Genomic DNA, 27,828 nt, shown 5'->3' with positions numbered 1-27,828 from the left:
GAACAAATATGTTCTTACGAAGCCGACATTGTGACGTTTACCGACAGAAAGATGGAGAAACTATGTTTTACTGGCGTCATTAATCAGTTTAGCTCCTCCCCCTCAATGCAGTGTTTCACACAGTCTGTAAAGTTAGAGTTAAAATGCGTCTTGAAAGTTTCAAAATAAGTGGCTATTATTTATGCTCTGTTGTTATTCGGTATCCACTTAATCCATTAATTTTTAAGTTACCATCAATACTGAACAGCTGTGGTTCCCAAACACTGGTGCAATCTAGTCCAGGGTCATGACCAAGTTTTGGTTATTGTAGTTTTATTATTATTTTAAATTTACACAATAAAATGTGTCATCCACCTCACACACAATAAAATACAAACGATAACCACTAAGCAGAAGATTGTTTATCAGTTTAGCTGTAATGTTTATGCAATTCAGGCTTCAGCAAATTGTGGTACGGGGGCCAAACGTGGCCCTTGGATTTATTTTGTGCGACCTCAAAGTAAATGTTCAAAAAGACTAGAAAAATACACAAAACCACGCCAGTGTTGATTTTCACTAAAAAATATTTGTCACTGTTTTTGTCAACTACCTTTTTTAAGTGACAATAACAGCACTCTTGACCAAAAAAAACTAAAAAAAAAAACATGGGCACAAAAAGTGTCACTAATACACATGAAGCAATAATGTTCACATGGCTTGAAATCCAATGTGAACTCGTGGTTACATTAAACCTGTCTGTATATTTGCAAACATTAATACCATTCCATATCAGGCTAATCAATGCTAGTTGAATCTTTAAGAAATGCATATGCTATATATTTTAGTCGACTGTATAACTTAATCTTAAATTCATTTAGTTGACTAAAACTAGACTAACTGAAATAACACCGATGACAAAAGTTTGACTGAAACTGAGTTGCACTTTAGTCAAAAGACTGAAACTAAATAAAACATTTTAGGTCAAAATTAACACACAAAATTATAGAGAAATACACAAAAACAACAACAAAAATATGCAAAAGATAACTAGAAGAATCAAAACTACTCCATAATAACCACACAAGATGACTACAAAAATAAAGTATTATACAAAACCACAAAAATACACAAAATGCAAACTGAAATACAGTACTCGAAATAACAATACAATTTGCAAAGTTAGTGTTAATATACAAAACAATAACAAAAATACAATAGTGACCTAGGGCTTTGTTTAAAAAGAAGGATTCATCATTTTTTTCTTTTAATAGCCTGATATGTCTTTTCTACAGCATTAGTTCTCTGAGAATCCTTTCCATATTCAAGTATATTAAAAAAAATAATTGAATTGGAATCGCGAATCAAATCAATTTTGCCGAAATCTGAATTCATATTCTGCTCTACAATTATGCCCAAAAATACACAAAACAAGAACAAAAACACAAAACCTTTTGTTGTTTCCTGTATTAATGCTCAGATTGGTTATTTTTCTAAATACTGACGTGAATGTTTATATGCAGTGTCCATCCGTACCGTTGCCGTATCAATATACCGACAATCTATCCATACGCAGCGCCCCTAACCTAACCCTAACCCTAAAAATTGTTGCGATATAGGTTTATCACCTAACCCTAAACCTAACTCTAAGACGCTACGTACGTGTACTTTGGTAAACGGACCAATAGCACCAGGGGTTGTCCCTACGGCAACCGTACGAATAGACACTTTCATGTTTATAATGTGGCCCTTATGTTTTTGTGGCCCATCTCTGATGTACAGTAGTTCATGTGTTCCAGCTGACTCTGCTTCCTGTGCTATTTCTTAGATCGGCCATGCTGTCCGTTGTGTGTCTCTGCCTCCTGGTTTCTGTCCCAGTTCTGCTGGTGCAGGGCAGCGTTAGTAAGTCACCCAGTGCTGCTGCACCTGTGGGAGACCACAGCTGGGCTCTAAGCCTATGTCTGTACCAGGCTCTGCGCTCGGACCCAAATGCCTCAGAGGGTCAGAGGGGCCTCCACTGGAGGGAGACGAACTCACACTGGAGGCTGGAAGCCTGGTCATTGCAAACGCACTGCGCTTTAAAGGTACATGTACAGGTGACGCACAAAAACACACACCTCCACGCACACATTTGTCTTTTTAATTTTTTAGTCGCTTCTCCTAAATATTATACATCAGTGGTTTTTCCTTTGATTTAATAATTTAACGTGCAGTAGCAGTCCTTTTTCTTCTTCTCTATGTCCAAATAAAGTCCAAATATGATGTTAAAGTTGCTGGAGGCAATAATATTGTGTAATGTACGCCTCATGGATCAATAAATCGTTTGCTCGAAAAAAGTAAAAAGTTGAAATTGCCGCTTGAAAGTTTTTCATCTCCGTCGCAAACACTCCATTTGTTGACATTTTCATAAAAGTTTCACGCATTGCATTGTGGGATATGGAGTCCCGTAAACAGATGCAGAGAAGTATTTTGACTTCTTTCCTATCGAGATTTCTTGTGTTTCTACACCAGACAAGGACAGTGATTGTTCTAGTTTGTTCCCGGTATTCCCCTAAATATCAATCGATCAATCATTCAATCAGTGTTTGTTTTAGGGATGTCCCGATACAGCTTTTTCACTTCCGATACGATGCCGATAATGCAGCCTTGCGTATTGGCCGATACTGATCCGATACAATATCAGCACGAATCATACATACTTTTATTACTTATTTTGTTATTCTCAAACAGAGAACAATAGTCAGCAACAGTAGGTATGAGAAAAACTGACCCATTTATTATTAACCAATTGGTTACATACATTTTAACTTTCAACATAATATCTACAGTGTTCTACAATTGAATGAATATAATATATATTGGAGATTTGAGATGCAGTCCAATAAAATCCGATACTCGTTTTCTGGCTGATATCGGACCGATATCCGATATCAATATCGGATCGGGACACCCCTAGTTTATTTATAAAAAGCGCTTTTATTACAAAGAGATGCAGCTCAAAGTGCTTTCACATAGTGTAAAATACACCCACCCCATACACAGACACACAAGTTAAAATAAGGACAATGGCACATCATTACCACATTCTGCAAGATATTACATTTCGGCCAGATTCGGATCTTTCCGTGTAAAACCTGACGGGGTTCTCGCCAGTACAGTGTTTCAACCGGCTTAGTGGGGCATTTTTTTTTTTTTTTTTTCTTTTTTAATCAGCACCATCATAATATCCAATTTGTAACAAAGATTAAAAAAACTTCAGCTTACTTCACATAATATGGCCTTCAAAATGCAGAAAATAGTGTTTAAGTGAGCTTGCAGCGCATGCTGTTTTTTCTGAAAATGTCAACAAACGCAGTGCAGATCCCCTGTGTCAAACTCAAGGCCCGGGGGACAAATCCGGCCCTAGGGACTATCCAATTTGGCCCATAGGACAAAGTAAAGAGGACAAAGAAAACATGAATCATTGTGTAAAAAAAAATTTGCAGGGACTCACAGTTTTCCCGGTGCTTATAAGGCTTTATTGCCGTCATTTAAAAAACATTTTTTTACCTTGTCTGCACATGCTGTCAACGGTCAACATGTCAAAGTGTTGAAAATAACTCAAACTCCTTAAATTTTCCTCAAATTATTACATAATATTTCCCTTACTTGAGTAGAAATTGGTGACAAAATTTAAGAAATTTAAAGTGAACCTCCTGTTGAGATGGATTTTTGTCACTTATTGCTTGGATATTGTTGGTTTCTTAAATATTTTGTATTTTCTGTATACGTAGAAGCGCAAACTAGAGCAAAATAATGTTGAAATGACTTGTTGTCCCGCATAAATCTGTGGCTCTCTTGAGATTACACTGCTCTGTATTTGGCCCCTGAACTAAAATGAGTTTAACACCCCTGGTGTAGATTAAAACTAACATTCGAGCGTCAACGCCAACATTTGACGTCATTTTTCGTCTCCAGCTGCTTTATCACTTTTTTACCTAAGTTATGGAAGTACTTTCTTTAAATGACCACAAACCAAAGTCATTTGTCAGTTAAACATGACTCAGTATTGTGATTTGCACTTTACAATTGGGATCTAAAAGCTGCAGATCTGATTGGTTGTTACCCTTCAGCCTGCTCACTCAATGAGTGACTTTAAAGTCGATTAGTGTCCTTTTTAATTGCTTAGTCATCTGGAAGTCCGTTGGATTCCTGTGCTATATATAGTATAAAAAAATTGCCCGCACACACATTTAACAATCTACAGACCGAAGCAAAAGTTTCTTGTTTCTTTCCTCCACATCATCATCTGTGCCAGCGTGTGCACCTCAGTGTGCAGAAACGCAGCAGATGAAGGATGATTCTGTGATCAGTCACGGAGAGGTTATACATCCTCCATCGGGGTGATGTGTCATCCTAAATAATTGAGTAACCAGTGTCCGCATTTTGCTCTCCTCTGTGTCACGGTGAACATCTGCGCCTTTGCGGCCCTTGGTTTTATTCTGCGCTCGGGCTGCAACTAACGACTATTTTAATAGTCGACTAGTCGTCGATTATTGAAACAATTAATCGACTAATTTGATCACAAGTCCTACAATTATTTGCTCTACGTTGCTACTGTCTTTTAAATGTGGCTTGGGACAGGTAAGCTTTTTTTTTTTTTATTGTGTCAAAGGTGAAATGCTCCCAGACTAGGGATGGGTGATATAGACTAAAAATGTATCCCAATAATTTCCGGTATTTATCACGGTAACGATAAAAATTACGATAAATATAAACAATAAATAAATAAATAAAACTATTCCCAACCTAAAGTGTAAACAGGTTCCTTACAAACACAAATGAAATTGAACTTATCACTAAAATCTGATTCAGTACTAACATTAAAGGGGACATATCATGCTAAATCCACTTTTTTAGCCCTTGAATGCATTTTGATGTATATTTAGATTGTTTAGAAGTACAGAAAAGTTCAAATTAATCTCTTCAGGTGCTCCGTTGACATCTTTATATTTTGTTTTGGTCATATTTTTCAATCTGTTTCGATTTTTTTCGATTCTCTATTACGTTTTTTGAACAATAACGTCAGCGGAACTACCAAATTAGGACATCGACTCCAGGCCCAACACTTCGAGCAATCCGCCATTTTTATTTTTCGTTTTTATTTTGTAGTCCAAGCTCCAGGATGCAGATGTTACAAGAGAAGAAATCAAAATGTTTGGTTGTTGGATGTAGTAACCCACACGCTTCATTACACCGTCTCCCAGCATCAGAACCTTTTCAAAGTGCCTGGTTGAGTTTTATTTTTCACAGAAATGTACCCACATCTGTGGGTAAGATCATTTTTGTGTGCGCGCAGCACTTCAAGGATGACTGCTTCTGCAACCTCCGCCAGTATAAAGAAGGATTTGTCGAAAGACTTTGTCTGATTGAGGGTTCAATTCCTTCTATCTTTGGAGACGACAAACAGAGCACTTCGGTAAGCTGTAAATAACGCTAAAAAGTGTGATGATAAGACGTACCTGTCATTGTTTTGTTAGCATTAGCAGTTGCACCGTCTTCATATGTTAGCGCTGTGTGCTCGTTTTAGATCCTTGATGATATGGCCTACGTGATTTAATTTAAGTCTAAAGTTTTCATTAGTCATTTCATTTTTGCCATTTTTGTCTCTGAAAAGACTGTATTAAAATGCATTTCGTGACGTTAGCTTGGCGCTAGCGTTAGCTCGATGCTTGTGTTAGCTCACTTGTTAGGGTTCAGCAGGTTCATCATCTTCATTTTCATCTCGCTCCGCCGGGTCCGACTCTGGCTGTAACATGTAAGGCTGGATGGACAAGTCTTCTGTTGTTGACATTTTGTAAATAACGTGTGAATAAACTTTTTCGGCACCGCTACATAGCCATATCTCTTCTATCAAACTACAAAAATGGCCGAGCAGGGTGGAGTTGAACCTGGAGAGGGGGCGGGGTATGAAGTGTCTTATTTGCATTTAAAGAGACCGCACCAAAACGAGTTGCTCTTAACAGCACATCAGTAAAGGGGTAGAAAAGGGGTCTGGGGATCTATAATAATGAGGAATTCAGACCCAAGCAGTGCAGTTCTGCTTTATATTGACCACAGCTGTATGATTTATTTGTAAAAAGGAAGGATTTAAAACCATGATATGTCCCCTTTAATAGATAAATTAATAAAGTAATAACATAACAAACTACATTAGTTGCTGACTGATATTTTAAGGAATATATTTGTGCATGTGGGTCACTATGTTAATGTTATTGTATGCAATTCATTTATGAAAAGTAAAAATAACTTGAAATAGTGTTTTTACTCTTTAATATAAACTTTTTTACGAAGTCATTAGCGTTAGCTCTTAGCCCAGTCTAATGTGTCGGAGAGTTAGCTTGGCTTAGTTAGCTTTAGTTCAGTTTCCAGTTGATAATTGTTGCTGCAGGTTCATCTGTCAATGTGTTTGTGTCGGAGGAACTTGGACTGGTTCACTTTGTTGGATGTCTGGTAGCGGTCCGTGATGTATGTGACACTGCATGACCGCTTCAGGTTGTGACAAGCAGCGTCTGTGTGTGTGTGAGGGGCGGCGGCACTGCGACGCTCCGGTAAGCACTCCAGAGGTTAATAAGTTGTTGACAAAAGACTTGGCGGTAATTTTGTCCCATGGATCAATGTTTTTAAGGGCATTCTTGGCTAAATTGAGGGCGTAACGTGCATACAGCTCTGACCAAAGATATATAGAAGGTGAGATGAGCCACTCCTCATGAAAAACAATGTTCAGCTCCATCCACAGCTTGAAAAAGATGGTGATGACGTAACTGACAATTGTCGACTATACACCTTTTCGCATGATGTCAGCACTTAGCAACGCGCGCCGCCATTTTAAGAGGGGTATACATTTGCCTGACAACGCTATTTACCGCTGACAACATGGTGAAGATCTTGCAGTCTGCCTGATTTTATTGCATAATGCCCAAATCCTGCGTAGTATATGGCTGTCATAACCACACATGGCTGAAGGAAAACATATTCTACAGAATACCTACAGAAAAAGGCCAGAAACGGAAATATGGATCCAAGCACTCCTCCGAACAAACAACGCTGGAACTACATGGAACCCAAAATCAAAGTGGTCGTATCTTTGCAGTAGACATTTAAATTGAAATTTATTCAGTCATGACTGAAATATTTATGGCTAGTTAGCGAGCTAGGGCTAGGCCTAACTAGAGGGCTTTCATGCCGGGTTTGTGAATGCCAGAGAACCACATGAGTGAGCATGAGAAATTAAAATAAAATATGTAATGGAAATGAAATGTAAATATTGAACTTAAAGACAAGCAATGTGAAATTAACAGTAAATGTGCATTGTGTTGACTTGTATATGAACTGTAAGTATATTAAATAAACAAATGTGCTTCATATACCCAATTTAAGCTATATCATTATTATATTATTAGCGTCGCTAGCCTAGCATAGTCCCATCGCACAACGAGCCACTTATCATGATGAAAAAGGCCTATATAGGCACAAAAACAAATACATAAGTCTACCTCAAAGAAATTATATACATCAAAGCTTTTGTAAGTCCTCATCTTCTCCATTGTGTAGACGCCAGGGCTGTTAATGAGGTACTTGTAAATAGCAGGCCATTGGAGATCTGGCCATGTTGTCGGGTCATTTTGCCATGAACCTTCAGGTGCTTGGTATGGACATGATTCCAAACCAACCAAATGTACCTTCCCTTCATATCGGTGCTTGGCGTTTGGCTCTAATCTGCTGAAATATTTGTTAGACATTGAGTAAAACCTTCGTGTTGTCCACGGTAAATAGTGTAAATAGCGGTTTTCAGGCAAATGTATATCCCTCTTAGAATGGCGGAAGGCGTTGATAAGGCAAATGTCCCGGATGATGATGTCACCACAAAAAGGTGTATTACATTTGTCGGTGACTAATTCTGTTATCGATTTTTGTGGACAATGTCGATTAATCGTTGCACGTTTATACTCCTCTTTGTGGCAGACAGGGATGTGCACACCTCAGTTCATGGATCAGCTGTTGCACACCTTCTAATCTAATCATTGGATAAATGAATGAAATGAATTGCCATAACTGTCGTGAAAGCTTGACAGATCTTTTCACAATGTTTCTTGGGTTTATTTTGTGTTTGGTTGTTGCTCAGCTAATCTACCTCCTTTCTCATCTATAGCTTTTTAAATTATGCCTTTCTACTTCTATTTTCTTTGCTTTCTTCCTGCAGGTGTACAAAAAAGGCAAGGCTGTGAAATCAGATTGAAATGCAGTAAAAAAAAAAAAAAAAAAAAAAACATTGGCTGGCAGACGATACATTGATAAGCGATTTAATTAATTACGTTTGTTGTTTTTGTTACAACTTTTGTTCTCCATCTGTGACCGCCATCGTTGGTTTATCAATTTGCAGCATAAACGCCCCAAATTATTTGATGAGAAAGGCAGATTGCAGCTCACAAATAAGATTAGAGAAAATTGGGTGTCATTGCTTTTTCACGATTGATAACTTAGCCAATAGTTTACAGCACATTGAGTTGCCTTTGATTTGTTATAGTCGGGAATTCAAGCTCTGAAAACGGTTCATCGTATTTGAGCCAGGGAGTTTCTGGCTCTCCATGTTGAACATTCTCGTACTTTCCCATTTTGTTTGGTTTTGCATTTACTAATTCTCAAAGACGGGAGTCAATCTCAAGCTCTTTGCCATCTTGCCTGACTTCTTGTCATGTCCCATTACCAGTGGAGCATGTTTTAAACTGGGAAAACTGGGAGATTTGTTGGTGGATGTAGACTGAAATAGATCAAACATATTGAAAGGCTTCAGCGGACCTGTGTGCTCTGGCTTACTCTGAGTTATCAGTTAATAATTAAATAATTGTTCAGTAATTTAATAATGCCTCTTGGGCTCATTGATCCTCCTCTGAATTCTGCACAAAGTTTATATCTGCAGTCAATAACTAAAAGGCTCAGATGACTAAACTCTGCAATTATTTCGGTGTTTATTGATGAGGAATATGAATGAACTCCATCTGCTGCTGTGCTGTACTATATAGCCAAGCATAGAGTTTATTTCCTAGATTATTAAGTCATTGTGGCAACATTGCACAAACTCGACACAAGTGTTTCTTCAGGCAACCCTAGGCAATTTCTGGAATTTCACTGTGATCATGTTTCTGAGAGGATGCCAGCAACGCGTATGAGCATGTCAGGGAAGGATGATTCCATCACTGCTGCATGTCCTACAGACCTCTTTAGTTAATGATAAAGTAACCAATCAGGATGCTGTGAAAATGTCAATTTCTTTACAGGCTTCCAATCAGAACAAAGCAAAATGTGTCTACTCCTCTGGCCTGTAAATGTTGGCTTTTATATATAAAAAAGATTTTACCTTGTGCCATTTGATCTTTTTTACCCAAGCAGAGCAATAGCAAGTATTTTGTGCTCATTTAAAATTAATTCTGACATTGAAGAAAAGTTTGGAGAGCTTCAGTTTGGGGAAATCGAAAAAAAGAAAGTCTGAATACAATTATTGAAATGAACATTTTCTAATGAATTTTTCATGAACAAATCCTTCTGAATATCAATGTGATGAAGCAAACTCCCAATACCCTGATCGAGATTGTTTAGGATTATTATTTTCATCCGTTAAAAGACTTAGTTTTAGTATGTGAGTTATGGACCTACCAAGACTGTACTTTCCTATGATATTCTGCTTCAGGGCCATGAATAATAGACACTGACCTCACTATAGGAAAGCTATAGGCATTTGTTCTGCTGCTCATGGAGTTTACAACTTAAGACAAGAGCACATAAAGAGCACAAACCTCCGCCAAGAGGAAAGTACAGTATAATATTTGCCAGATATTGGAAGTTATCTGGATCAGTGGTTCTGATCCTGATACCATAATCATTCACACTCTAAAGACTTAGAAGACATGTCTATGTCCATTAATAACGATACAGTACATCCAAATGCATGGAAACCCACATTTCTTTTTAGAAAAACTGTGATGAGATGCGCGGTCTGGAACCGGATGAAACTCAATGGGGTAATTGAGTCAAATTTTATAAAGATCGGCCAATAAAAAGCAGAGATATGAATTTTTTAAATGTTATGAGAAGTAGGGATTTTTCAGATGTTTTGCAGATCCCCTTTTAAAATGTAATGGAATTTTCCAAGGCGTAAGGTCTGTCTTTGGCTCAAATTTTGTCAAAATCCATTAAGTAATTTGAAGTACCGTAATCCTGCTAATAGACAACAAACCAACAAAAGCCGGTGAATATATTAACTCCTTGGCGAAGGTTTGAGATTTAAAAAAATAATTAAAAAAATGCTGCTTTACATTTATGCCGCGTTTTTTGTTTGTTTAGGATTGTGGGAGCGAGCGTTCAGCGAGGATAGCAGCGATCGTCGTGCCTTCTTAGGGAAGAAATGCACCAAAGTAGTGATGATGCACAGAGCAGGTATAAAACACTGTCGTCCGTCCTTGCTGTGGTTCTGCCATCGTGACAAAAAAACAGCAAGAAAAAAAAATGGAAACATCTGTGAAGACCAGCCATGTTTCTTTCTATTTATCACTGCGTGTCTTGTGATTTACTTAGCATGCTTCTCATATTTTATTTATCGCCACAAAACAAGGCAAAAGATGGTTTTCTTTTCATAGCTGAAGAAATTCACTACAGTGTGTTTGTCTTCATTTTGGAAAGGGTTCAGGTTGTGGTTACCTTGTTTTGCTCGATTGTCATCCAAAACTGATGCGGAACTGCAAAAGAGCTGATAGGGTTCCATTAACGCACTCAGTGCCATTGACAAGATAACTCATCATTTCAAATCCAAACGCTCACTGCTATTGACGAGATAACTCGTCATTTGCGTTTTATCACGGGGATTACTAGTAAACACCCTGGCGGAGGTCACTCATCAATATCTAAGCTGTGGGGTGTTGTAGTGACCAACTGTTCCCTGAATATGGCAGCAGTACACCTTTAGATAAGAGATTAGCCGCTGATGCTACCCAGCAATGGAGGAAGAAGCAGGAACGAGTGAGATTATGGTGCTACGGAGTGATATTGTGACGTATCCAGCAGCTCTCAGCACCACATACTAACACAGAACATGTGTGGACCTGAGTAGATTATTGATAATCTTGAGATGGTGAGATAAAACCATCAACTAACAGGGCTAAACGGGTCATCGCTGTGTGTCGGGAGGAGAGTGGGGGGGTAACAAAATACCCCCAGCCTGTAAGCCAGATAGGAAAATAATAGGTGACACGTAGGAGGTTGCAGCGCACCTTTGGATGAGAGATCATACATGCTCAGCAGAGCTAAGAAGGAGAGAAGGAAAGGCGTTTACGAGACAGAAAATGGCGCTACGTACGAGAGTTGACGTTCCCAGCAGCGCACACTCGATCAGAGCATGTGTGGAACTCATGGATAGTGTGGCGATGGTGAGATAAAACCATAAAAAAATAGGGAACGCAGTGACACTCTTCATGTCCGGGAGGAAGAGGAAGTTGCGTGTGTACAGACTGACGGGAGACAAACTTGGAACGCCAAAATACAGTAAGAAATCCATTCAACTCTGACCCAGATAGCAAAATAATAATAATTTTGCCCTCAAAAGCCTGGTCACAGTGTTGTTTTTTGTTTTATATAAGGAAACAATGTTCAGATGTTAGAGTTGTCACTAAAGCAAAAAAAAGATAGCTTTAAAGTCACTGACAAGGTTTTTTTTTTTTTTTTTTTTTAGAAAAAGGCTGTTTTCTCAGCTTTTTGCTCTGAAACTGAAGATTTGTGTAAAACTTGCTCTATTCAATTACAAAAGAATGAAATGAGCCAGAAACAAATTCTTCTGTTTTGATGAAAGTAGAGGCTTCAATCTTTCAGAATCCGGTGTCAGATTTTACATAGTCATAGTAGAAAGTATTCTGTAGGTCTTTAAAATCAGTCAAAATGCTCAAAAACGGCTGGCACTGAGGGGGGAAGAAAATCTGAAAATGGCTGGCACTGAATGAGTTAAAGTCAAGATGCCAATTTCCACCACATCCAAATCCGCTCCACCACAGCTCTGTATCAGCTGCAACATGCAGGAGCCCTCTACAGCAAATACGCAGCTCTTCTATTCTTGCCGGATGCCAGAGTTGGGCTGCAGCAATTTGACGAAAATAAGCCAGTGCAGGACGGGAAGTAGTGTATAGACACAGAATAAAATATCCAGATTATTTTCAAAATAAAACACTCCGTGTTCAAGGCGGATCATACTTCCATCCATTGACCAAGGTTACCCCTGGCAGAGGAAAACACTGACGACCCGGGGCCTCCAGCTGGCCCATTTTGGACTCTCGCCAAAAACCGAGCACATATTCGGAGTTGGGAATAATGTTGATACCACATTTTGGCCTGAAAATTGTGCGTTTTGGCTCTCGCGGGTGCAATTTTGACTCTACCCAAAAACCAAGTACATACCTGGACTCGGTGGGGGACCAGTCCTTTTCGCTGATACCACGTTACTACTTTTAAAATTGATAAAATTAAAATATTTCACATAAATATTGCACTTATCTATATATATATATATATATATCGCACAATTACACATGAATTAGCGAGATCTTCTGAGTCCTTGCTGCAACAGATACGCAGTAAAATTGGAGACGATGGGGATTGCCGGACAGCAGATTGCTCTGTGCAGTGCAGCAGTTTCGGAGCAAATACGCATCCAGTAGAAATCCAAGGTTACACTGATCCACAACATGTTTTGTTCTGAAAGGTTTGTATCGCCACTATGAAGACGTGAACAACATGGTCCAGGTTCTGGAGATACTTCTCTGGGATGCCAAGGCCTGCCTGGTGCTCCTGCTGCCCTTTCACGTGGAAAAGCTGGCCCCTCTGGAGAAGTTGTTGACGCCAGAGCTGATCTCCGAGCGGTTGATAAAGGCCAGCGTAAGCAGCCTGGCTGTCTCCCTGCCAAAGGCCAACATCAGCAGCTCACTCAGCCAGCAGGTTGGTACAACAAGCTCCATGTTCTGTGCTCTGAATTTCACACCGATTTAATATTCTCACGTGTCATGGCAACCACACGTTAAAAAAGTTCTCGACTTCTCTGAAGTGCCGAAAGAAGATTGGATTGATCTCATCTTTTAAAAAAGCTCACCGATATAATCAAAGTACCAGTGACACCTTTTACCATTTCAAGGCCATGTCTTTGAGCGAGCTTTTTTCCTTTAACATTTGATTGTTCAGCCAGTGAGACACTTTACTATAAAGCCAATAACCTGACCTAAACTGACCTCTGCTTCACAGAACAGGGAAGTAAGAACTTTAAGATGTAATAAAATCTTAATTGAAGCCAACATTTTTTCCCACTTATTTTATGAATAAATCACAGGCAAAATGTTGAAAAATACTGAACTTCAGACACAGGAGATGTAACCAATGTTCCCTTTGTCTCATTTAATCAAACAATCAGATGAAAACATATTGACATTAGCAAAAATAAAATAAAATACATAAACAGTGATATTTAATGCAGCTACTTAACATACTAGATGTCTTGTGTGAGTAATGCAGGTCTCTTGCAGACTTTTACTCTGTTGATTTTCAGTGCTATGGTAAAATGTGACTGAGTGATTTCTAGCATGCAGCCTCAATTGTACTTTTTTAGCCCATTTCCCCTTTCCTCACACCTTTCTCTTATCAACATTCGACATTGTTCTGTTGATTCTTCCGCTTCATTTTTCTCACTTACTTTTCCATTCATCCTTTTTTCATTATCTGGGTCTACTCGACTTGAATTTCATTCTGTTTTTTTTATTCACTCTCCTGTGTTATTTCCTTCTTCATATTTCTGTATTATGTATTTTTGCATCCTTGCTCCATCCAACATGCTTTGCTTTGTTCTTAGTGTATCATTTTCCATCCTCCTTTTCTTCCCCATAGTTTTTACACCTTCTCCTGTCTAGTTTCCTGACCTGCACTTCTGTGACCTTTAACTCGGACACTAGTCCATTCTGACATCTATGCCAAGTACAGGCTTTTGCTAATATGAGTTCAGACGTTGTACACGTGACATGAAGCTTCAGCCCTAAAAGACATCTTGGCTGATATGTGTTGAAGAAGAGCCTGATTAAGACCAGGAAAAATGTATCCATATACATGTTTTTCTCCTTTATTCGGTCAAATTCCGTAATACCTTTGTTAATGTGCTATTTGAGAAAGCCATGCTCATAAGATCACACTGATTAAAGACACCTTTTTTTCTTAGTTCCCAATAGATTCTTCTGCCATAGAAAGAATAAGAAATTTAGGATTATCACAACCATTGGTAAAAAGTTACTCCGTATTCAAAGTGTATATGACAATGTTTTCATACATTGGAAGATGTTGGCAAGCTAATGGCAATGTTGATATTGTGGATTTCACTGAAACACCCAAATAGGACCTATATTGGAGTGACGTCATATCACTGTTAACATGATACACAAACCAAAACAAAAATGGCGTGATGCAAATCACTGTCTGACAAAGAAACGCAAGAAATCACAGTAAGAATGATGGAAAAACACTTCTATGCATCAGTCTACGGGACTCCACATCCCACAAAACTTTTCAAAGCTCTAGCCACATGGCCTTTTGACAATAAACTCATTGTTATTGGTGAAGTAAAAAAAAAAACTTCTCCCATTGATATTTGCGAGTAAATCCCTCTCAGAGTATTTATGAGAACAAACTTTGGATGCCATACAGGTACAGTTTTAAAAATGTGAGTTATGTAGTTTAACGGCTTAAGATCAGGCCTCTGTGCCAGCCTGACCAAACTCATTCAAGCATGTCTTTATGGTCCTGGCTTTGTGCACTGGGGCACAGTCATGTTGGGATAACAAGATACCTTCCATGAACTGCTCTAAGCATTGTCCAAAATGTCTCGGTATGTGGAGTCTTTAAGATTACTGTTTACCGTGAAAAGCAGGTATGACCAAATGCCTTTGTCCATATGTTTGTCCATAAGTTTATTAATACTAACTAATGAAGTTTAATTAAATAAATTATCCTTGTTTGCATTTTAACCTACATTTTATTTTATAAACTGAGAAAAACTGTAACGCAAATGTATTTTTTATGAGTGCTGCCCATGTGAAGCTCACTGTGTTACTTCCCGGCTGCATGATTGTTGATAGTGGAGAAAAAAAACAAGTGTACGTCCTTAAGTCTTTCTTTCTTTCTCCAGACAGGAGTTTGCAGAGTGGAGAGAAAAACTTTGATCAAGCATGATTAATTTCAGTCAGTCACAAAGTTGGTTTCAGAATTAATCTAAATTAGTGACGCCTGATGCGACCTTTGAAAGGAGACATTTGCCATTTAAAATGACAGAAGCCGGGGTTTGCGCTCCAAAAGGGGAATCGCTAAATTAACACGTGCCTAATAGTCGAAAGTGACTCAGAAATTGGCTTTGCATTTAGCTCCGCTAAAATATGTATCAAGGTGATTGACTGAATTTGTAGATTAGTAAGGCTGCCAAGGATTTCTAGGTTTCAATTGATGTTCATAAGTTTTTAGTTATAATGCACCAGATTTTGGTTCTTCACTTATTTTTTACTTTCTTTGGCCAATGATTGGCCAATTTAACAATTCACAGTTGTGTTTACACTTTTGTAGTCTTTCAAGTAATTGGAATCAAAAACATGCATAGTTGACCTGTTTTTATTTTCATCAAGGACTCATAACAATCCTTATTGTAGTGTAACCGGGTGATGAAGGAAAGGGCATAGTGGAAAAACTATTTTTTTTACTACCTCTTAAAGCAGGGGTTCCAAAACTGGGGTACGAGGACCCCCAGAATTTTAAAAACAAAAAAAAATTATTCCAAAAGTGTATAACTACTTTTGGGGACTAATGTACCAATAAAATAAACATACTGTACTGTACATTTACAGTGTATAAATACTAGGGATGTCCCAATCAGGTTTTTTACCTCCGAGTCCTTTGATTTTGAAAATTGGCCGATACCGAGTCCCGATCTGATACTTCTATAATACATTAAAAAGATAAAAAAGAGCAAAAAACAAATCCAGGATGTCCCTTATTTATTTTATTCACCTTATTTTAACATTCAACCCAAAACAGAGCAGTTCTGTGACATAGCTTGATCAATCAAGCAATAAATAAAAAAAAATATCACTTTAGACTTCAATGCAAAATAAAATAATATTAAGTAAAAATGTCTAATATGAAAATGAATAGTGCCTCATCTTAAAATACCCAACAGGCATGTTAACAAATAAGAAAATAAAAGTGCCACAGTGCTGTAAAGTAAGGCCATGAATGTGCTTTTAGGAACTGCACTCTTAATGCTTATCAATCAATCAATCAATCTTTTATTTGTATAGTGCCAAATCATAACCAATGGTATCTCAAGACACTTTACAGTAGAGCAGTCTTAAGGACGGACTCTTCATTTTATGGATACACACATATGCATATATACGTATATACTCATACATATGTATCCCACACCCAACATGAATTCATCATGGCGGCAAGGAAAACCTTCTGTTAAGCAGCAGGAACCTTGTGTGGATCCCATTCCTATGAGGAACAGCCATCCACGTTATGCTGTGTTGGGTGTGTGCAGAGGAAAGGGTGGAGACAGAGTTGTTGAGACTCTGTAACTCCACACTAAGGATCCCACGGACCTGCAAGACAAAAGCCAGAAGGAGTACAGGAGCAAACACACAAGGGAAGAAGCAGACATAGAGGGAGTGTTTGAGAGAGGAATGGGACCCTCTCCGGTCCCTCTCTAACCTAAATGACCTCTCTCTTAACGCCCTCTCCAACCTCTCTCCAACCGAGCATGCCAGACCCCCCCGGCAGTCTATGCCTATTGCATCTTAACTATGAGCTATGAGCTGGTTCCTAACTAAAAGCTTTACTAAAGAGGAATGTTTTGAGCCTAACCTTAAAGGTAGAGAGGGTGTCTGCTCCCCGAACCGTGGTTGGTAGATGGTTCCAGAGAAGTGGGGCCTGATAACTGAAAGCTCTTCCTCCTATACTACTTCTAGAGACAAATGGAACAACGAGTAGGCCAGCATTTTGAGAGCGTAGTGTTCTGGGGGGATTGTATGGCACTACAAGCTCCTTGAGAAAGACTGGTGCCTGTCCATTTAGGGCTTTATAAGTGAGAAGAAGAATCTTGAATTCTATTCTATATTTTATGGGAAGCCAATGCAGAGAGGCTAATTCAGGAGTAATGTGATCTCTTCTCCTAGTTTTAGTCAGTACACGTGCTGCAGCATTTTGAACCAGCTGAAGTGTCTTAAGCGACTTGCTCGGGCAGCCTGCTAAAAAGAGAATTACTCTCCTCATTTAGTGTCACAGATTGAAATGTATGTTTTTCTTGATGAAAAGTATGAGAACTTAATTTTGTTGGCATTGCATGTAAAGTATTAGTCATTCATTCAGCACAAATCAGCACTAAGGCAGCACAAACGGTTGAGACCATTTTTGTTCAATTTGGACGTTGTGGGGGGCTTTATAATAAACTTGTTTTATCTTGAAAACGAAAGCAGCACAAAAGATAACTCTTTCAGCACAAATCAGCACTAACGCAGCACAAACGATTGAGACCGTTTTCACAGAGTCTTGCGTGGGGTGGGGGGCCAGCTTCACCTAGGTAGGATGGTCTATTCTCACACACAAACATACACGCAAATCACACGAATACTGGTGCTTCAACGGTGCTTAAATCGGTGCTTTAAAAAAAAAAAATGAAACCGCATACACTTTTTTCAGGGCCAAAGTGAACACAATTTTACCTTAAATAATATATATATATATACTGTACTAGTAACATATGGAAATCATATAAACAAAAACATTGAAATAATATCAAATAAAACATTATTGTATTAAACTGTATAATACTGGAGATGAATATTGTTATGATTTTGTTTGTCAATAATCCTTAATAGCATTTGTAAATAAAAAAAAAAATACAAAAACATTTAATTTTTTTTTTTTTTTTTTTAAAGCTATAGGGAGCCATTGCAAAAGAGTCAAAGAGCCACATGTGGCTCCTGAGCCGCAGGTTGCAGTAAACCCCTGAGCTAGCCAATCTGTTGCATTCCTGTGTAAATGCAAAACTGTGCCTTTTAAATCTGGTGTTAAAGCTTAAGTTCAACATTTTGTCTACATACACGATTTGTTATGAGCTTAACATTAAGCAGAAAATCAGCGGACACTGAGTTGAAGTATAGGACATAGCTCATATGTTGTTGTCACACGTTGAATGGCAACGGTGTTTGCTAGCTTTTGCCATTAGCTTTCATTACATTACTTGACTGACGAGAACAGGAAAGGCTGCTCTCATCATCTATGATGATGTCCGCCACACTGGCAGTGCTGGGAGCGGGATTCACTTCAGTTTGTCCAAGGAGGTCGACACTGGCTGCTGCTGTTTCTGACGTGCTTGGCTCCGGGTCACGTAGATTAGCAAACACGGCTTTTAAGTAAACTTCATGTGGTCTTTTATCCTCTCGCTATCAGTTATGAGCAACGGGTGTGCTGAAACTGCTGATGGGTAGCGACACTAACGTCACGATCAACAACTGGGGGGGGGTTCACCGAAATGTTCGATCTTATTCGGTGTGGTTACTACCGTTTATGTCGGAACCGGTGCCATATTGCTACCGCGTTTCGGTACCCATCCCTACACACCTGTGAGGTGGGAAGGATCATATCTGCAAAGGAGAAGTGCTCACTAACACAGATTTGTGAATAATATTTGAGAGAAACAGGCATTTTGTGTATATAGAAAATGTTTTAGATCTTTGAGTTCAGCTCATGAAAAATGGGAGCAAAAACAAAAGTGTTGGCTGCGTTTATATTTTTGTTCAGTGTACATGAATATCATTAAAAAGAGGACGCATATAGTGCGTACTCTGTACTTGGTTTGGACCCCTTTTGCCTCAATGCAGCATGGCATGGATGCTATCAGCCTGTGGCACTGCTGAGGTGTTATGGAAGACTTCAGCCTTCAGCTCTTCTGAATTGTTGGGCTTCATGTCTCTCATCTTTCTCTTGGCGATGCCCTGTAGATTTTCTATGGGGTTCAGGCCAGGCCAGTTTGGGAGTTTACAATATTCAATTTTTTTTTGTTTTACCTGTATACAAGACTAGTAGAGGTTAAGTTAATTTCTGCTACAAATATCTTAAATAATTAGGTTAAAGCATTCTAAGAATATATCATTCCCATGGCATTTAGGGCTACAAATGGAAGTAAACTGTGTTTATTTGATGTATGGATTATGAGGGGTCTTTGAAAAGTTTTCTCCTCTGTAGGAGGTTCCTGGATCCAAGAAGTTGGAGAACCCCTGTTCTAAAAGGCTCAAACAGGCTGAAAGTCACCTAATTATGGATAAGCACACCAGGTTTTTGGCCTCTGTTTGTATGACTCATCACAAGCTACCGTTTCTGTTTGCCCTAACAAGAAAGTGGATTTGAGAAGTCATTAGGGAAAGGATGAGACTCTGAACACCCCCTTGACCTACACTTTAATTCAGCCCCCATTGGCACCAGCGACAGCTCTCCATGTCCTCTGCGACAATCATCTTTACAACTGGGTCAGGCAAATAGCTGCTTGCCTCCGTGCATTAATGCAGGATCTGACGGAGGATCTCTGTCTGTCACGATTGGAGATTATTGTGCAGCGTATGAAGGTACGGGCAGGGAATTGCGCGTGTGTAGAGGTTTGTTGATCCCCTCTCTGCTACAAAACACTCGTTTCTTCTCAGAGGCAAATGAGAACAAACACGTTCAAGCAATTCAAGTGTTGATGAGTGGATTTGTCATTTCTGAGCTTGTTTCTTCCTTCACCTCTGTCATCTTTGTCCTATCACCACTGCGTCTTCTGTTCTCTCTTCTGTAAGATCACTAAATATCTGCACCTCAGCTCATCTGACCTAAATAGGAATGATATTTGCCAGGGAAGTGAGCATTAAAGGTGGAAGGGGATGAGCAGGGTCAGTGAATGCTCAGAGGCGAGGCAGAATGTCCTCTCTCTAGCTGCACCTCTGATTCCTTCACTGTATCGTTTTCCTCCAGTGAAAGACTTGAGCATAGCTTCAGAAAGCGAACTGTCTTAACGTGCCTGGCCCTCAGGTCACAGAATAAACTACCCTTTCTCTCCCATCTAACAGACTAGGCCAAACACACACATGCACCCATGCACAAGCATGCTAATGTCCAAGCTTTGCTAGATCTCTGATTGGTGACTAAGACATACGAGTTCTCTCCTGAGAGCTCACTCAGTCATGACAAATGAGGTCAAAAGGCCATCAAATATTTACAAGAGCGCACTGCATTAGACTGTGTCAGGGCCAGCAGTTTTAATGCAGCTCCATTTACGTCACATTATAGAAAACAATCAAATATGTCCGATAGCTATTATTTTACTATCGTCAAAAAATGAGCCTTTTCTTCCATGTTTGTGATCAAATGTCCTTCTGACATAAAGCAGCCTTTATCTAGTCTATGTGGGTGAGTGAATGAGCTGCTGAGTACATTGATTACGCACAAAGGTAGAAGACCATTTAAAAAAAAATGACAAAATGATGGTGATGAGGCATTAGACAGAAGGTCTTTGAGTTTGAAAAGAGCAGACGATAGGAGGAAAGTGTCGATGTAATTTAATAGGTTTGTATTGATGCCAGTTTCAAAACTCACATTCTGGGAACAAGAATTAGTCACACTGAATATGTCCTGTTGCTGCTCAGGCCGAGAAAAAAAGGGAGTGGCTTAAACAGTATGAATCGATGCGATCTTTAGCCCTACATTGCTAAAAACAGGATTATATGAAAAACAGTAATATTGTTCATTTGTCGCATAGTGAAATTGTTTCTCTGCACTCTCACCCATTCCCCCTAGGTGGAGCACTGGGTTGACACAGTGTGGTTAACCAGGGATCATTTGTTTGGGGGGGTAGGGTTAGTTTATGGTAATCAGCTGGATTCACACCTGAACCCATAAGTCCTCCAGCCCTTTTTACAAAATACTGGGCTTGTTGGCATTGTCGGATGTCTTTAGCCCACTGCATTGTGGGATGAGGATTCCCGTAGACTGACCCATAGAAGAGTTTTTACTTTATTCTTACTGCAATTTTCTTCTGTTTACCCCAAAAAAAACGACTTCTCAACACATTTCTGATGTTTTCAGGGACTGAAAGTTGCGGCAGAACAATGGCCGATGATTATTTCGAAGCTTACACAGAAAGGTCTGAATGTTGCTGAAATTGAACGTCTTGCAGAGTGAGGTGATATCACGGGGCATACTGAGAACAAGAATGGTGTCAGGAGAATCTTTGTTCTTGTTATTTGGTGAAGAAATCACAGTAAGAATGAAGTAAAAACACGTCTATGCATTCGTCTACAAGAAATGTTTTCGCCAGTGCTCATAGTTGAGTTTAAAATAGACTTTTGAGTGGCAGATTCAAACTTACCATCTCAGCAGCTTTGATTTCCAAAACAGGTTTACTCTAATTGCTCAAATGAAGTAACTGTGGTTTTTAGGTTGCTAGCCGGCTGTTTGATGATATCATATCCTTAAAATGTTTTGATGAATATTGGGAGCAGACATTGTTCCCTGAATTATCCCAGTGTTAAAGCAGATTACCGGTACTAACTGCCCAAGTGTTTTAGGTAGAAAGCTGTCAACTACCATTCATAGTAAGTTTGTTGGCTGTAATGAGAAGAAAGCAGCATGTGACTATTTATAACCAAAAAGCGTCATTATACAATTATTTTAAACTTTTTTTTATACGGTACGTTTCATAAACTCTCACGACTAAAAATACTTTCACAGTAATTGGTTTTGCGAGTACCGAGGTATGGGTGCTATAGCAGATCTGTTATATAACATACAGCACATCTTAAGATGTACTGTTTTGTATAATTAATGTAGTTTAAAGCCTGTATACATGAATTATTAACCACAACTAAAGTGTTTGTTTTTCTTTTTTTTTTCCTGCTTCAGCTCAATATAACAACCCATTGTATTTAACTAGTTTACTAATAAATACTTACTGCAAGAAATTAAATGGTTAATATACATTTTGTATTGTTTTTTTGAGGACTTGTGTTTGGTTTCCTCATTAGGTTTAAGAACTGACTATATATATATATATCTAACATTTAAAATCTTTGTTATTATCTCCTTCTTTCCTGACAGATTACGAACCAACAATTATAAACATTTTCTTTTTACATTGACTCCCACTCTAAATTCCCACCAGAACGTGTCTGATTTTTTTTTTCTTCTGCCATCAGCAAAGCTCTTTTACTCCTTTTAGAAGTTGTCTGTACAACGATACAGCCATAATGTGTCCTGGCTGCTCCCTCATGTCCCCTACGCCACCCTCCGCTACAACTAACCTGCTACTTAGTAGGCTCAACTATTGGAGTGAAATAATGTGACACTGAGTGCTGCTGCTTGCCTTGGATTTAATGCCATCTTACCTCAGGCCTGGCCCACACTAAGGTTCACTTAGGCACTAAACATACAGTCAATCCACATGCATCGATGCAGCGCTTTTACATAAACGCAGAGTTCATGTGAAGGAGTAAAAAGCATAAAAAGAGCAACTCTGGGGTTGATCTTAGGATAAAGTGTACAGTTGCACCTCCATGACACATTAGGAATCTCAATCGCTTATGCTGTGTTCCAGGCAACGTGCTGAGTTGAAATTTTTAATTTTAAACCCCAGTGTTCCAGCATGTTGAAATATCTCTAAAACTTTTCTGACAGGGGGAGTTTGTATAGTAAAGGCAACATTGTTTTTGTGATTAAAACTATAGGTTTATTCAGATTTGTTTTTTTTTCATCGGCGCATCACAACAAAGCTACATCATCATAGCACATTACAGCAACAAGGCATTCAAAGAAATCCACGCGAGGATTTAAAACACGACACAGGGCACAAAAAATAGTAAAAAAGAGAAGCATTTGAAATCAATTTTAAAATCATGAAAACAGATAATGTAAATTTGGAAAATTGTTAACTTCCAGCCTCTGTTCTCCAAAAATCACATACCCATAACAAATAAAATTTTTCAAAGCTTATGCATGACCTACTCTACACTGCTATTTTTTTTTCAGATTGAAGTAGGACCCTTAGTGGTTACAGATTATTTTAAATTTTGGGAATATATGATACTGAGTGACAATAAATCATGTTTTCAACACAGAAATCTGTAGTCTGCCTAAGAAACCCCCACAGACTTACATTCAGTACCAGCCATTTTCAGAATTTCTGCCCCCTTCAGTGCCTGCCATTTTAGAGCATTTTGACTGATTTTTAAAGATCCATAGAATCTGGCATCTGATTCTGAAAGATTAGACTCTCTGCTTTCATCAGAAAAAATTATTTTGTTTCTAACTTGTTTCGTTCCTCCGTAATCAGCAAGTTTCACACAAATTGCCAGTTTGTGACAAAAAGCTGAGAAAAACGCCTTTTTATGAAAAAGCTATTAGTGACTTTGAAGCAATTTTCTTTTTTTTTGCTTAAGAGACACCTCAACATTCGTTTCCTTCTATAAAACTACAAAAACAACACTGAGACCAGGCTTTTGATGGCAAAATGATTATGTGGCACTCTACATTACTAAACCAAATGACGTCTATAGACGGGAATGGCACTCAGTGAGTTAAATATAAAGCAAATTCTCAATGGGGAAGGCTACAAAGGCAGAAATAATTAAACTAATGTATGGACATCAACTGAAGCGAGTTTGGTGATAATCATAAACAATAAGCCAAAAATACACATTTTTGTAAAGAAAAAGAAGTTCAGGCGAGCCCTCCGATTGTTGTTGTTGACTTTTTCCCTCTTTGAGGGTCTTTTGCTCTGAAGTTGGGTTGGTTACAGTTTTAGCTGAGTTTCTTAGGATTACATAGAGGGATAGAATGTGGGATTTCATTCATTCTTTCCAACATTTAGACCCGTGAGAGTCACGGTGGCTGGAGCTGCCCCTGTGGGCGGGTCCGGTAAGGTTGTAGAGTTAAGTAATTATTAGCTAGCCAACTTGGTATTAAGGGATTTCATTTTCAGATGACCTGTTGATTATTCATCTTTTCAGTGTAAATGTTTTGATGTTATTACTGTGTGAAATCAGTTTTGAAGAGTAAATCAGAGCTATATATGGATCTCTTAATCTTGTCATATATTTTTGCCATTACGTCTAAAAACATAACTCATGGTCACTTAGGTGGTATTCTTTGAAATGAAACAATGTTTTGCTTATTCTGAGGTGAGTTTGCCTGCTAAAGATAAAATAGATGGAAAGGAACAAATAATGGTTTAGCTTAGCAACTCGTGGAGTAGATGAGGGATAGAGAGACCAGGGTAGTGTCAAAGCAGCAGCAGCAGCAGTAGTAGGAAAACTGTGTTGTAGTGGGAATAAAGAGAAAGAATGATGGATGAAGACAATAGAAGTGCATTAGAGCAAGAGGTGGCGAGTGTGTGAAGACAAAGGGATGGATAGATGCTTGCATAGGTATGTACTTAAACACCTACTGATGCTGTGTTGAGGCACAAGCTGGCATGACGTGGTCTTAGCCCTCAAAACATGCGTCTGTCAACTTTGAAACCAAAATCCTGACAATTCAAGACAAGGCAAATGTATTTGTAAAGCACATTTTATACACAAGGCAATTCAATGTGCTTCACGTGTTAAAAAAGTGCAACAGTGTGAATTTTGCTGGGAAAATGCTATGCAATTTTTTATCACACCAGCTCAGAAAAGGTATCAGAGAACCGATGTTGCATACAATTGGAGATGTGGGCGGGATGGAGCTCATAATTTTAATGTTTTTGGGCATGTCCAGTTATTTGCGACGACTGGTCTGAGATCCACCAACATATTCAAAATGTGTTGTCATTATGGTTTCCTTTAACATTCCAAATGGTTTTAAACATCGTTCAAGAGCTCTACATCATGGAAAAGCTTTCTTCTTCAAAGGGTACCTGTGGTGGAAATGTAGTTAACAAAAATGCGTACAATGTATTACCAACAAACCAAATGTGTTCCTTTAAAAACAAAATAAATAAATAAAACACATTAAAATTGTTTTTTATAATGGGGCATAAACTAAGGGGAGCCATCATTTTGGTTCATTCCTGTTAACTGTTGCTAGGCAACATTTCAACTTTTTTTACAACAGTGTTCCATTGGTCTGAGCTGCAGTGTGACGCAGCGTTGACGCTAAGCTATCATTGTTCAGCATTTGGTCACGTTCTGAACAATGGCATGTAAAGACAATGATTGCTATAACAACAAGAGAAAAAAATGCAAAAAATGTTTTTGGGCATCTCTAAGCCAAATAACGACACTAAGTCACAAAGACACTAAGAAAAAAAAGTTTTTTATTTTTTATTTTTTTATTTTAAGACTATGGAGGATCCTAAATACGAGTGCAAAACGGGCCACGGCAATTAAACAGGGTTGATCGGAAGTAAAGTACAGATATTGAAAAGAATCTGAAATGCAAAAAAAAAATTGTAGGTAAGGCGCGGTATGGCCAAAAAGTGAAAAAAAAAGTAGAATTTTAAGAGTTTAAGACTATGGAAGCACCATAAATACTAGTCCAACAATGACCACATCAATTAAACAGGGTTAAACTGAAATAAAGTACAGATATTGACAAGAATCTGAAATGCAAAAAAAAAAATTGGAGGTAAGGGCAAATAGTGAAAAAAAGTTGATATTCTTTTTTTCTGGATTTTAAGACAATGGAAGTGCCCTAAATACTAGTGCAACAATGACCACATACATTAAACGAGGTTTAACTGAAGTAAAGTACAGATATTGACAAAAATCTGAAATGCACAAAAAGTGGAAAAAAGTTGATTTTTTTCTTGATTTTAAGACTATGGAAGTACCCTACTAGTGCAACAATGACCACATCATTTAAACGGGGTTAAACTGAAGTAAAGTACAGATATTGACAAAAATCTGAAATGCAAAAAAAAATTGGAGGTTAGGCCAAAAAGTGAAAAAAATTAGATTTTTTTTTCTTCTGGATTTTAAGACTATGGACTTTGTTGTTGCTCCACCATGTGCGGAGTGAGAGAGTTGGTGACCAGAGCAGATTGAATATAAGCTGTATGCCGTTTTGAATGATTGGCAAAATAAACGTTTTAGTCAATATTCACAGGTGGACAGTGGAGGTGGGGTGCACACACACATGCGCACTTCTGTTCCCTGAAACGGGTCTGTGTCTGCTTGGCTGTGTACGTGCACGTCTGGTGTGTGCTCAAGTAGCTACTCAAGCTCTTCAGCGATTGGCTCTTGCCTCACACGTGACTCTAGCTCGCCACTGTGATTGGCTCTGGCACACACCGGAGCAGAGCTGTGCAATGTTTGCTCTGGGCGCACATGTGACTCTCGTGGCTCTGCTTTGCTCGCGGTAGACTAATTCGCACAGCTTTGAACCAAGCTGCAGGCATGTTCAAAGTATGAGCTCTGTCTGTCCCTGAACAGCAGAGATATTTGAGCCACAGACACGCAGACAGACAGAGATTCCTTGTTTTAATAGATGGATATTTTCATATCTTAATATTCAATCTTGTCGTCTTTCCTAAATGTTTTTTTTTTTTTTTTTTTTTTTTAGCCCTCTGGTAAGAGAGCAGGGCTGCCTGAGGCTCCCCGACAGTCTGAGAACCCTAATTGCTTACTGCCATTTTTCATGGTATTTGCCCAGACAAATCACATTTAAAGACTTTGTCATCGTCTGCCTCCGAGATCTTTCCCAATGAAGACTTTTATCATCTAACATTTAAGAAAAGGCTGAGAGTAGTGAAGTTTCTTCTAGCCTTTTTGGGCGACCTACTGCACAACACACACACAGGAGGACACGTTGGCACACACACACACACACTCGTCTGGCCGCGGGAGAAGCCTGTCACAGTGAGTGGCCCTCTGCCATGGGAGGATAAACTACCTGTCAGGACAACGACTTTCTGTGGAATTCATATCAGAGAAGAAACAAAGGAGTTGCTGAGGTCACGGGGCATCACTCTTAAATTATTCATTCTCTGCTTCCGTCTCCACTCTGCCTGTCGCCCACTTTGTTCTGCCAACTTACAACAAGGGCAACTGTCAGCCTCCCTTCCCATCCAGGATTATTTTCAGAAAGTAAATAAAATGTTACATCGGGGCAGAAAATAACTTTTTGAAATTAAAATAAAAAAATGTAGTGATTGACTGTTTCGTAGGATATGTTTATGTTCTTGATAATCATGTTGTTAGATAAGGAAAGGGCAGCACGTGTCGCCCGCTTCTGAATGTCACAGCAGCATGAAATTTTAAAATATGCTTCCCATCCCACTCGTTGTTTGGACTGTTTGCACGCATAATTGATCAGCATCCTGGCAGCGGCTGGGACTTGCAGTAGGAGCTTTCAGAGAACCAGTCAATGCACATCATAAATTCCATTACTGTGAGTTTTCTTCAATTTTTTTTTAGAAAGCGTTGCCTGCCCTGGGCCTGACTGACGCCTGGGACCCCGAGGCTGCAGACTTCTCCGGAGTGTCTGACAAAGGCAACGGGAGGGTTCATCTCGCCGGCACCCTCCACTGGGCGTCCCTGGAGCTGGCTACCCAGGCTGGGAAGGGGGAAGCCGACCTGGACGAGGAGAATGTAGAAAAAGCCAAGTTGTTTTACGCCGATCATCCTTTCATCATCATGGTGAGAGACAACATACAGTAAGTGGAGTTCTGCTGCTGATGGGAGCTCTGGACCACGCTGAGGGTGAGGTTGTACACGATGAACTGTAGCCACATCAGCATCTCCT

General features: G+C 39.0%; 1 protein-coding gene across 1 annotated transcript; it reads left to right on the top strand.

Moving 5' to 3' along the window:
* Positions 1-378: 378 nt before the first annotated feature.
* Positions 379-27,828, top strand: serpinh2 (serine (or cysteine) peptidase inhibitor, clade H, member 2; the record flags this gene model as incomplete). Its single annotated transcript, XM_028475277.1, is given in 6 exon segments — positions 379-451; positions 1,947-2,060; positions 10,357-10,449; positions 12,758-12,990; positions 27,501-27,737; positions 27,740-27,828. Coding segments are annotated over 6 exon segments (822 nt in total), but the record flags the coding sequence as incomplete, so codon positions are not given.

The sequence above is a fragment of the Gouania willdenowi genome, chromosome 18, assembly GCF_900634775.1.
Source record: "Gouania willdenowi chromosome 18, fGouWil2.1, whole genome shotgun sequence".
NCBI classification, from domain to species: Eukaryota; Metazoa; Chordata; class Actinopteri; order Blenniiformes; family Gobiesocidae; genus Gouania; species Gouania willdenowi.
The sequence above is the reverse complement of the archived record's forward strand: the minus strand, read 5'-3'. Positions and strand labels throughout refer to the sequence as shown.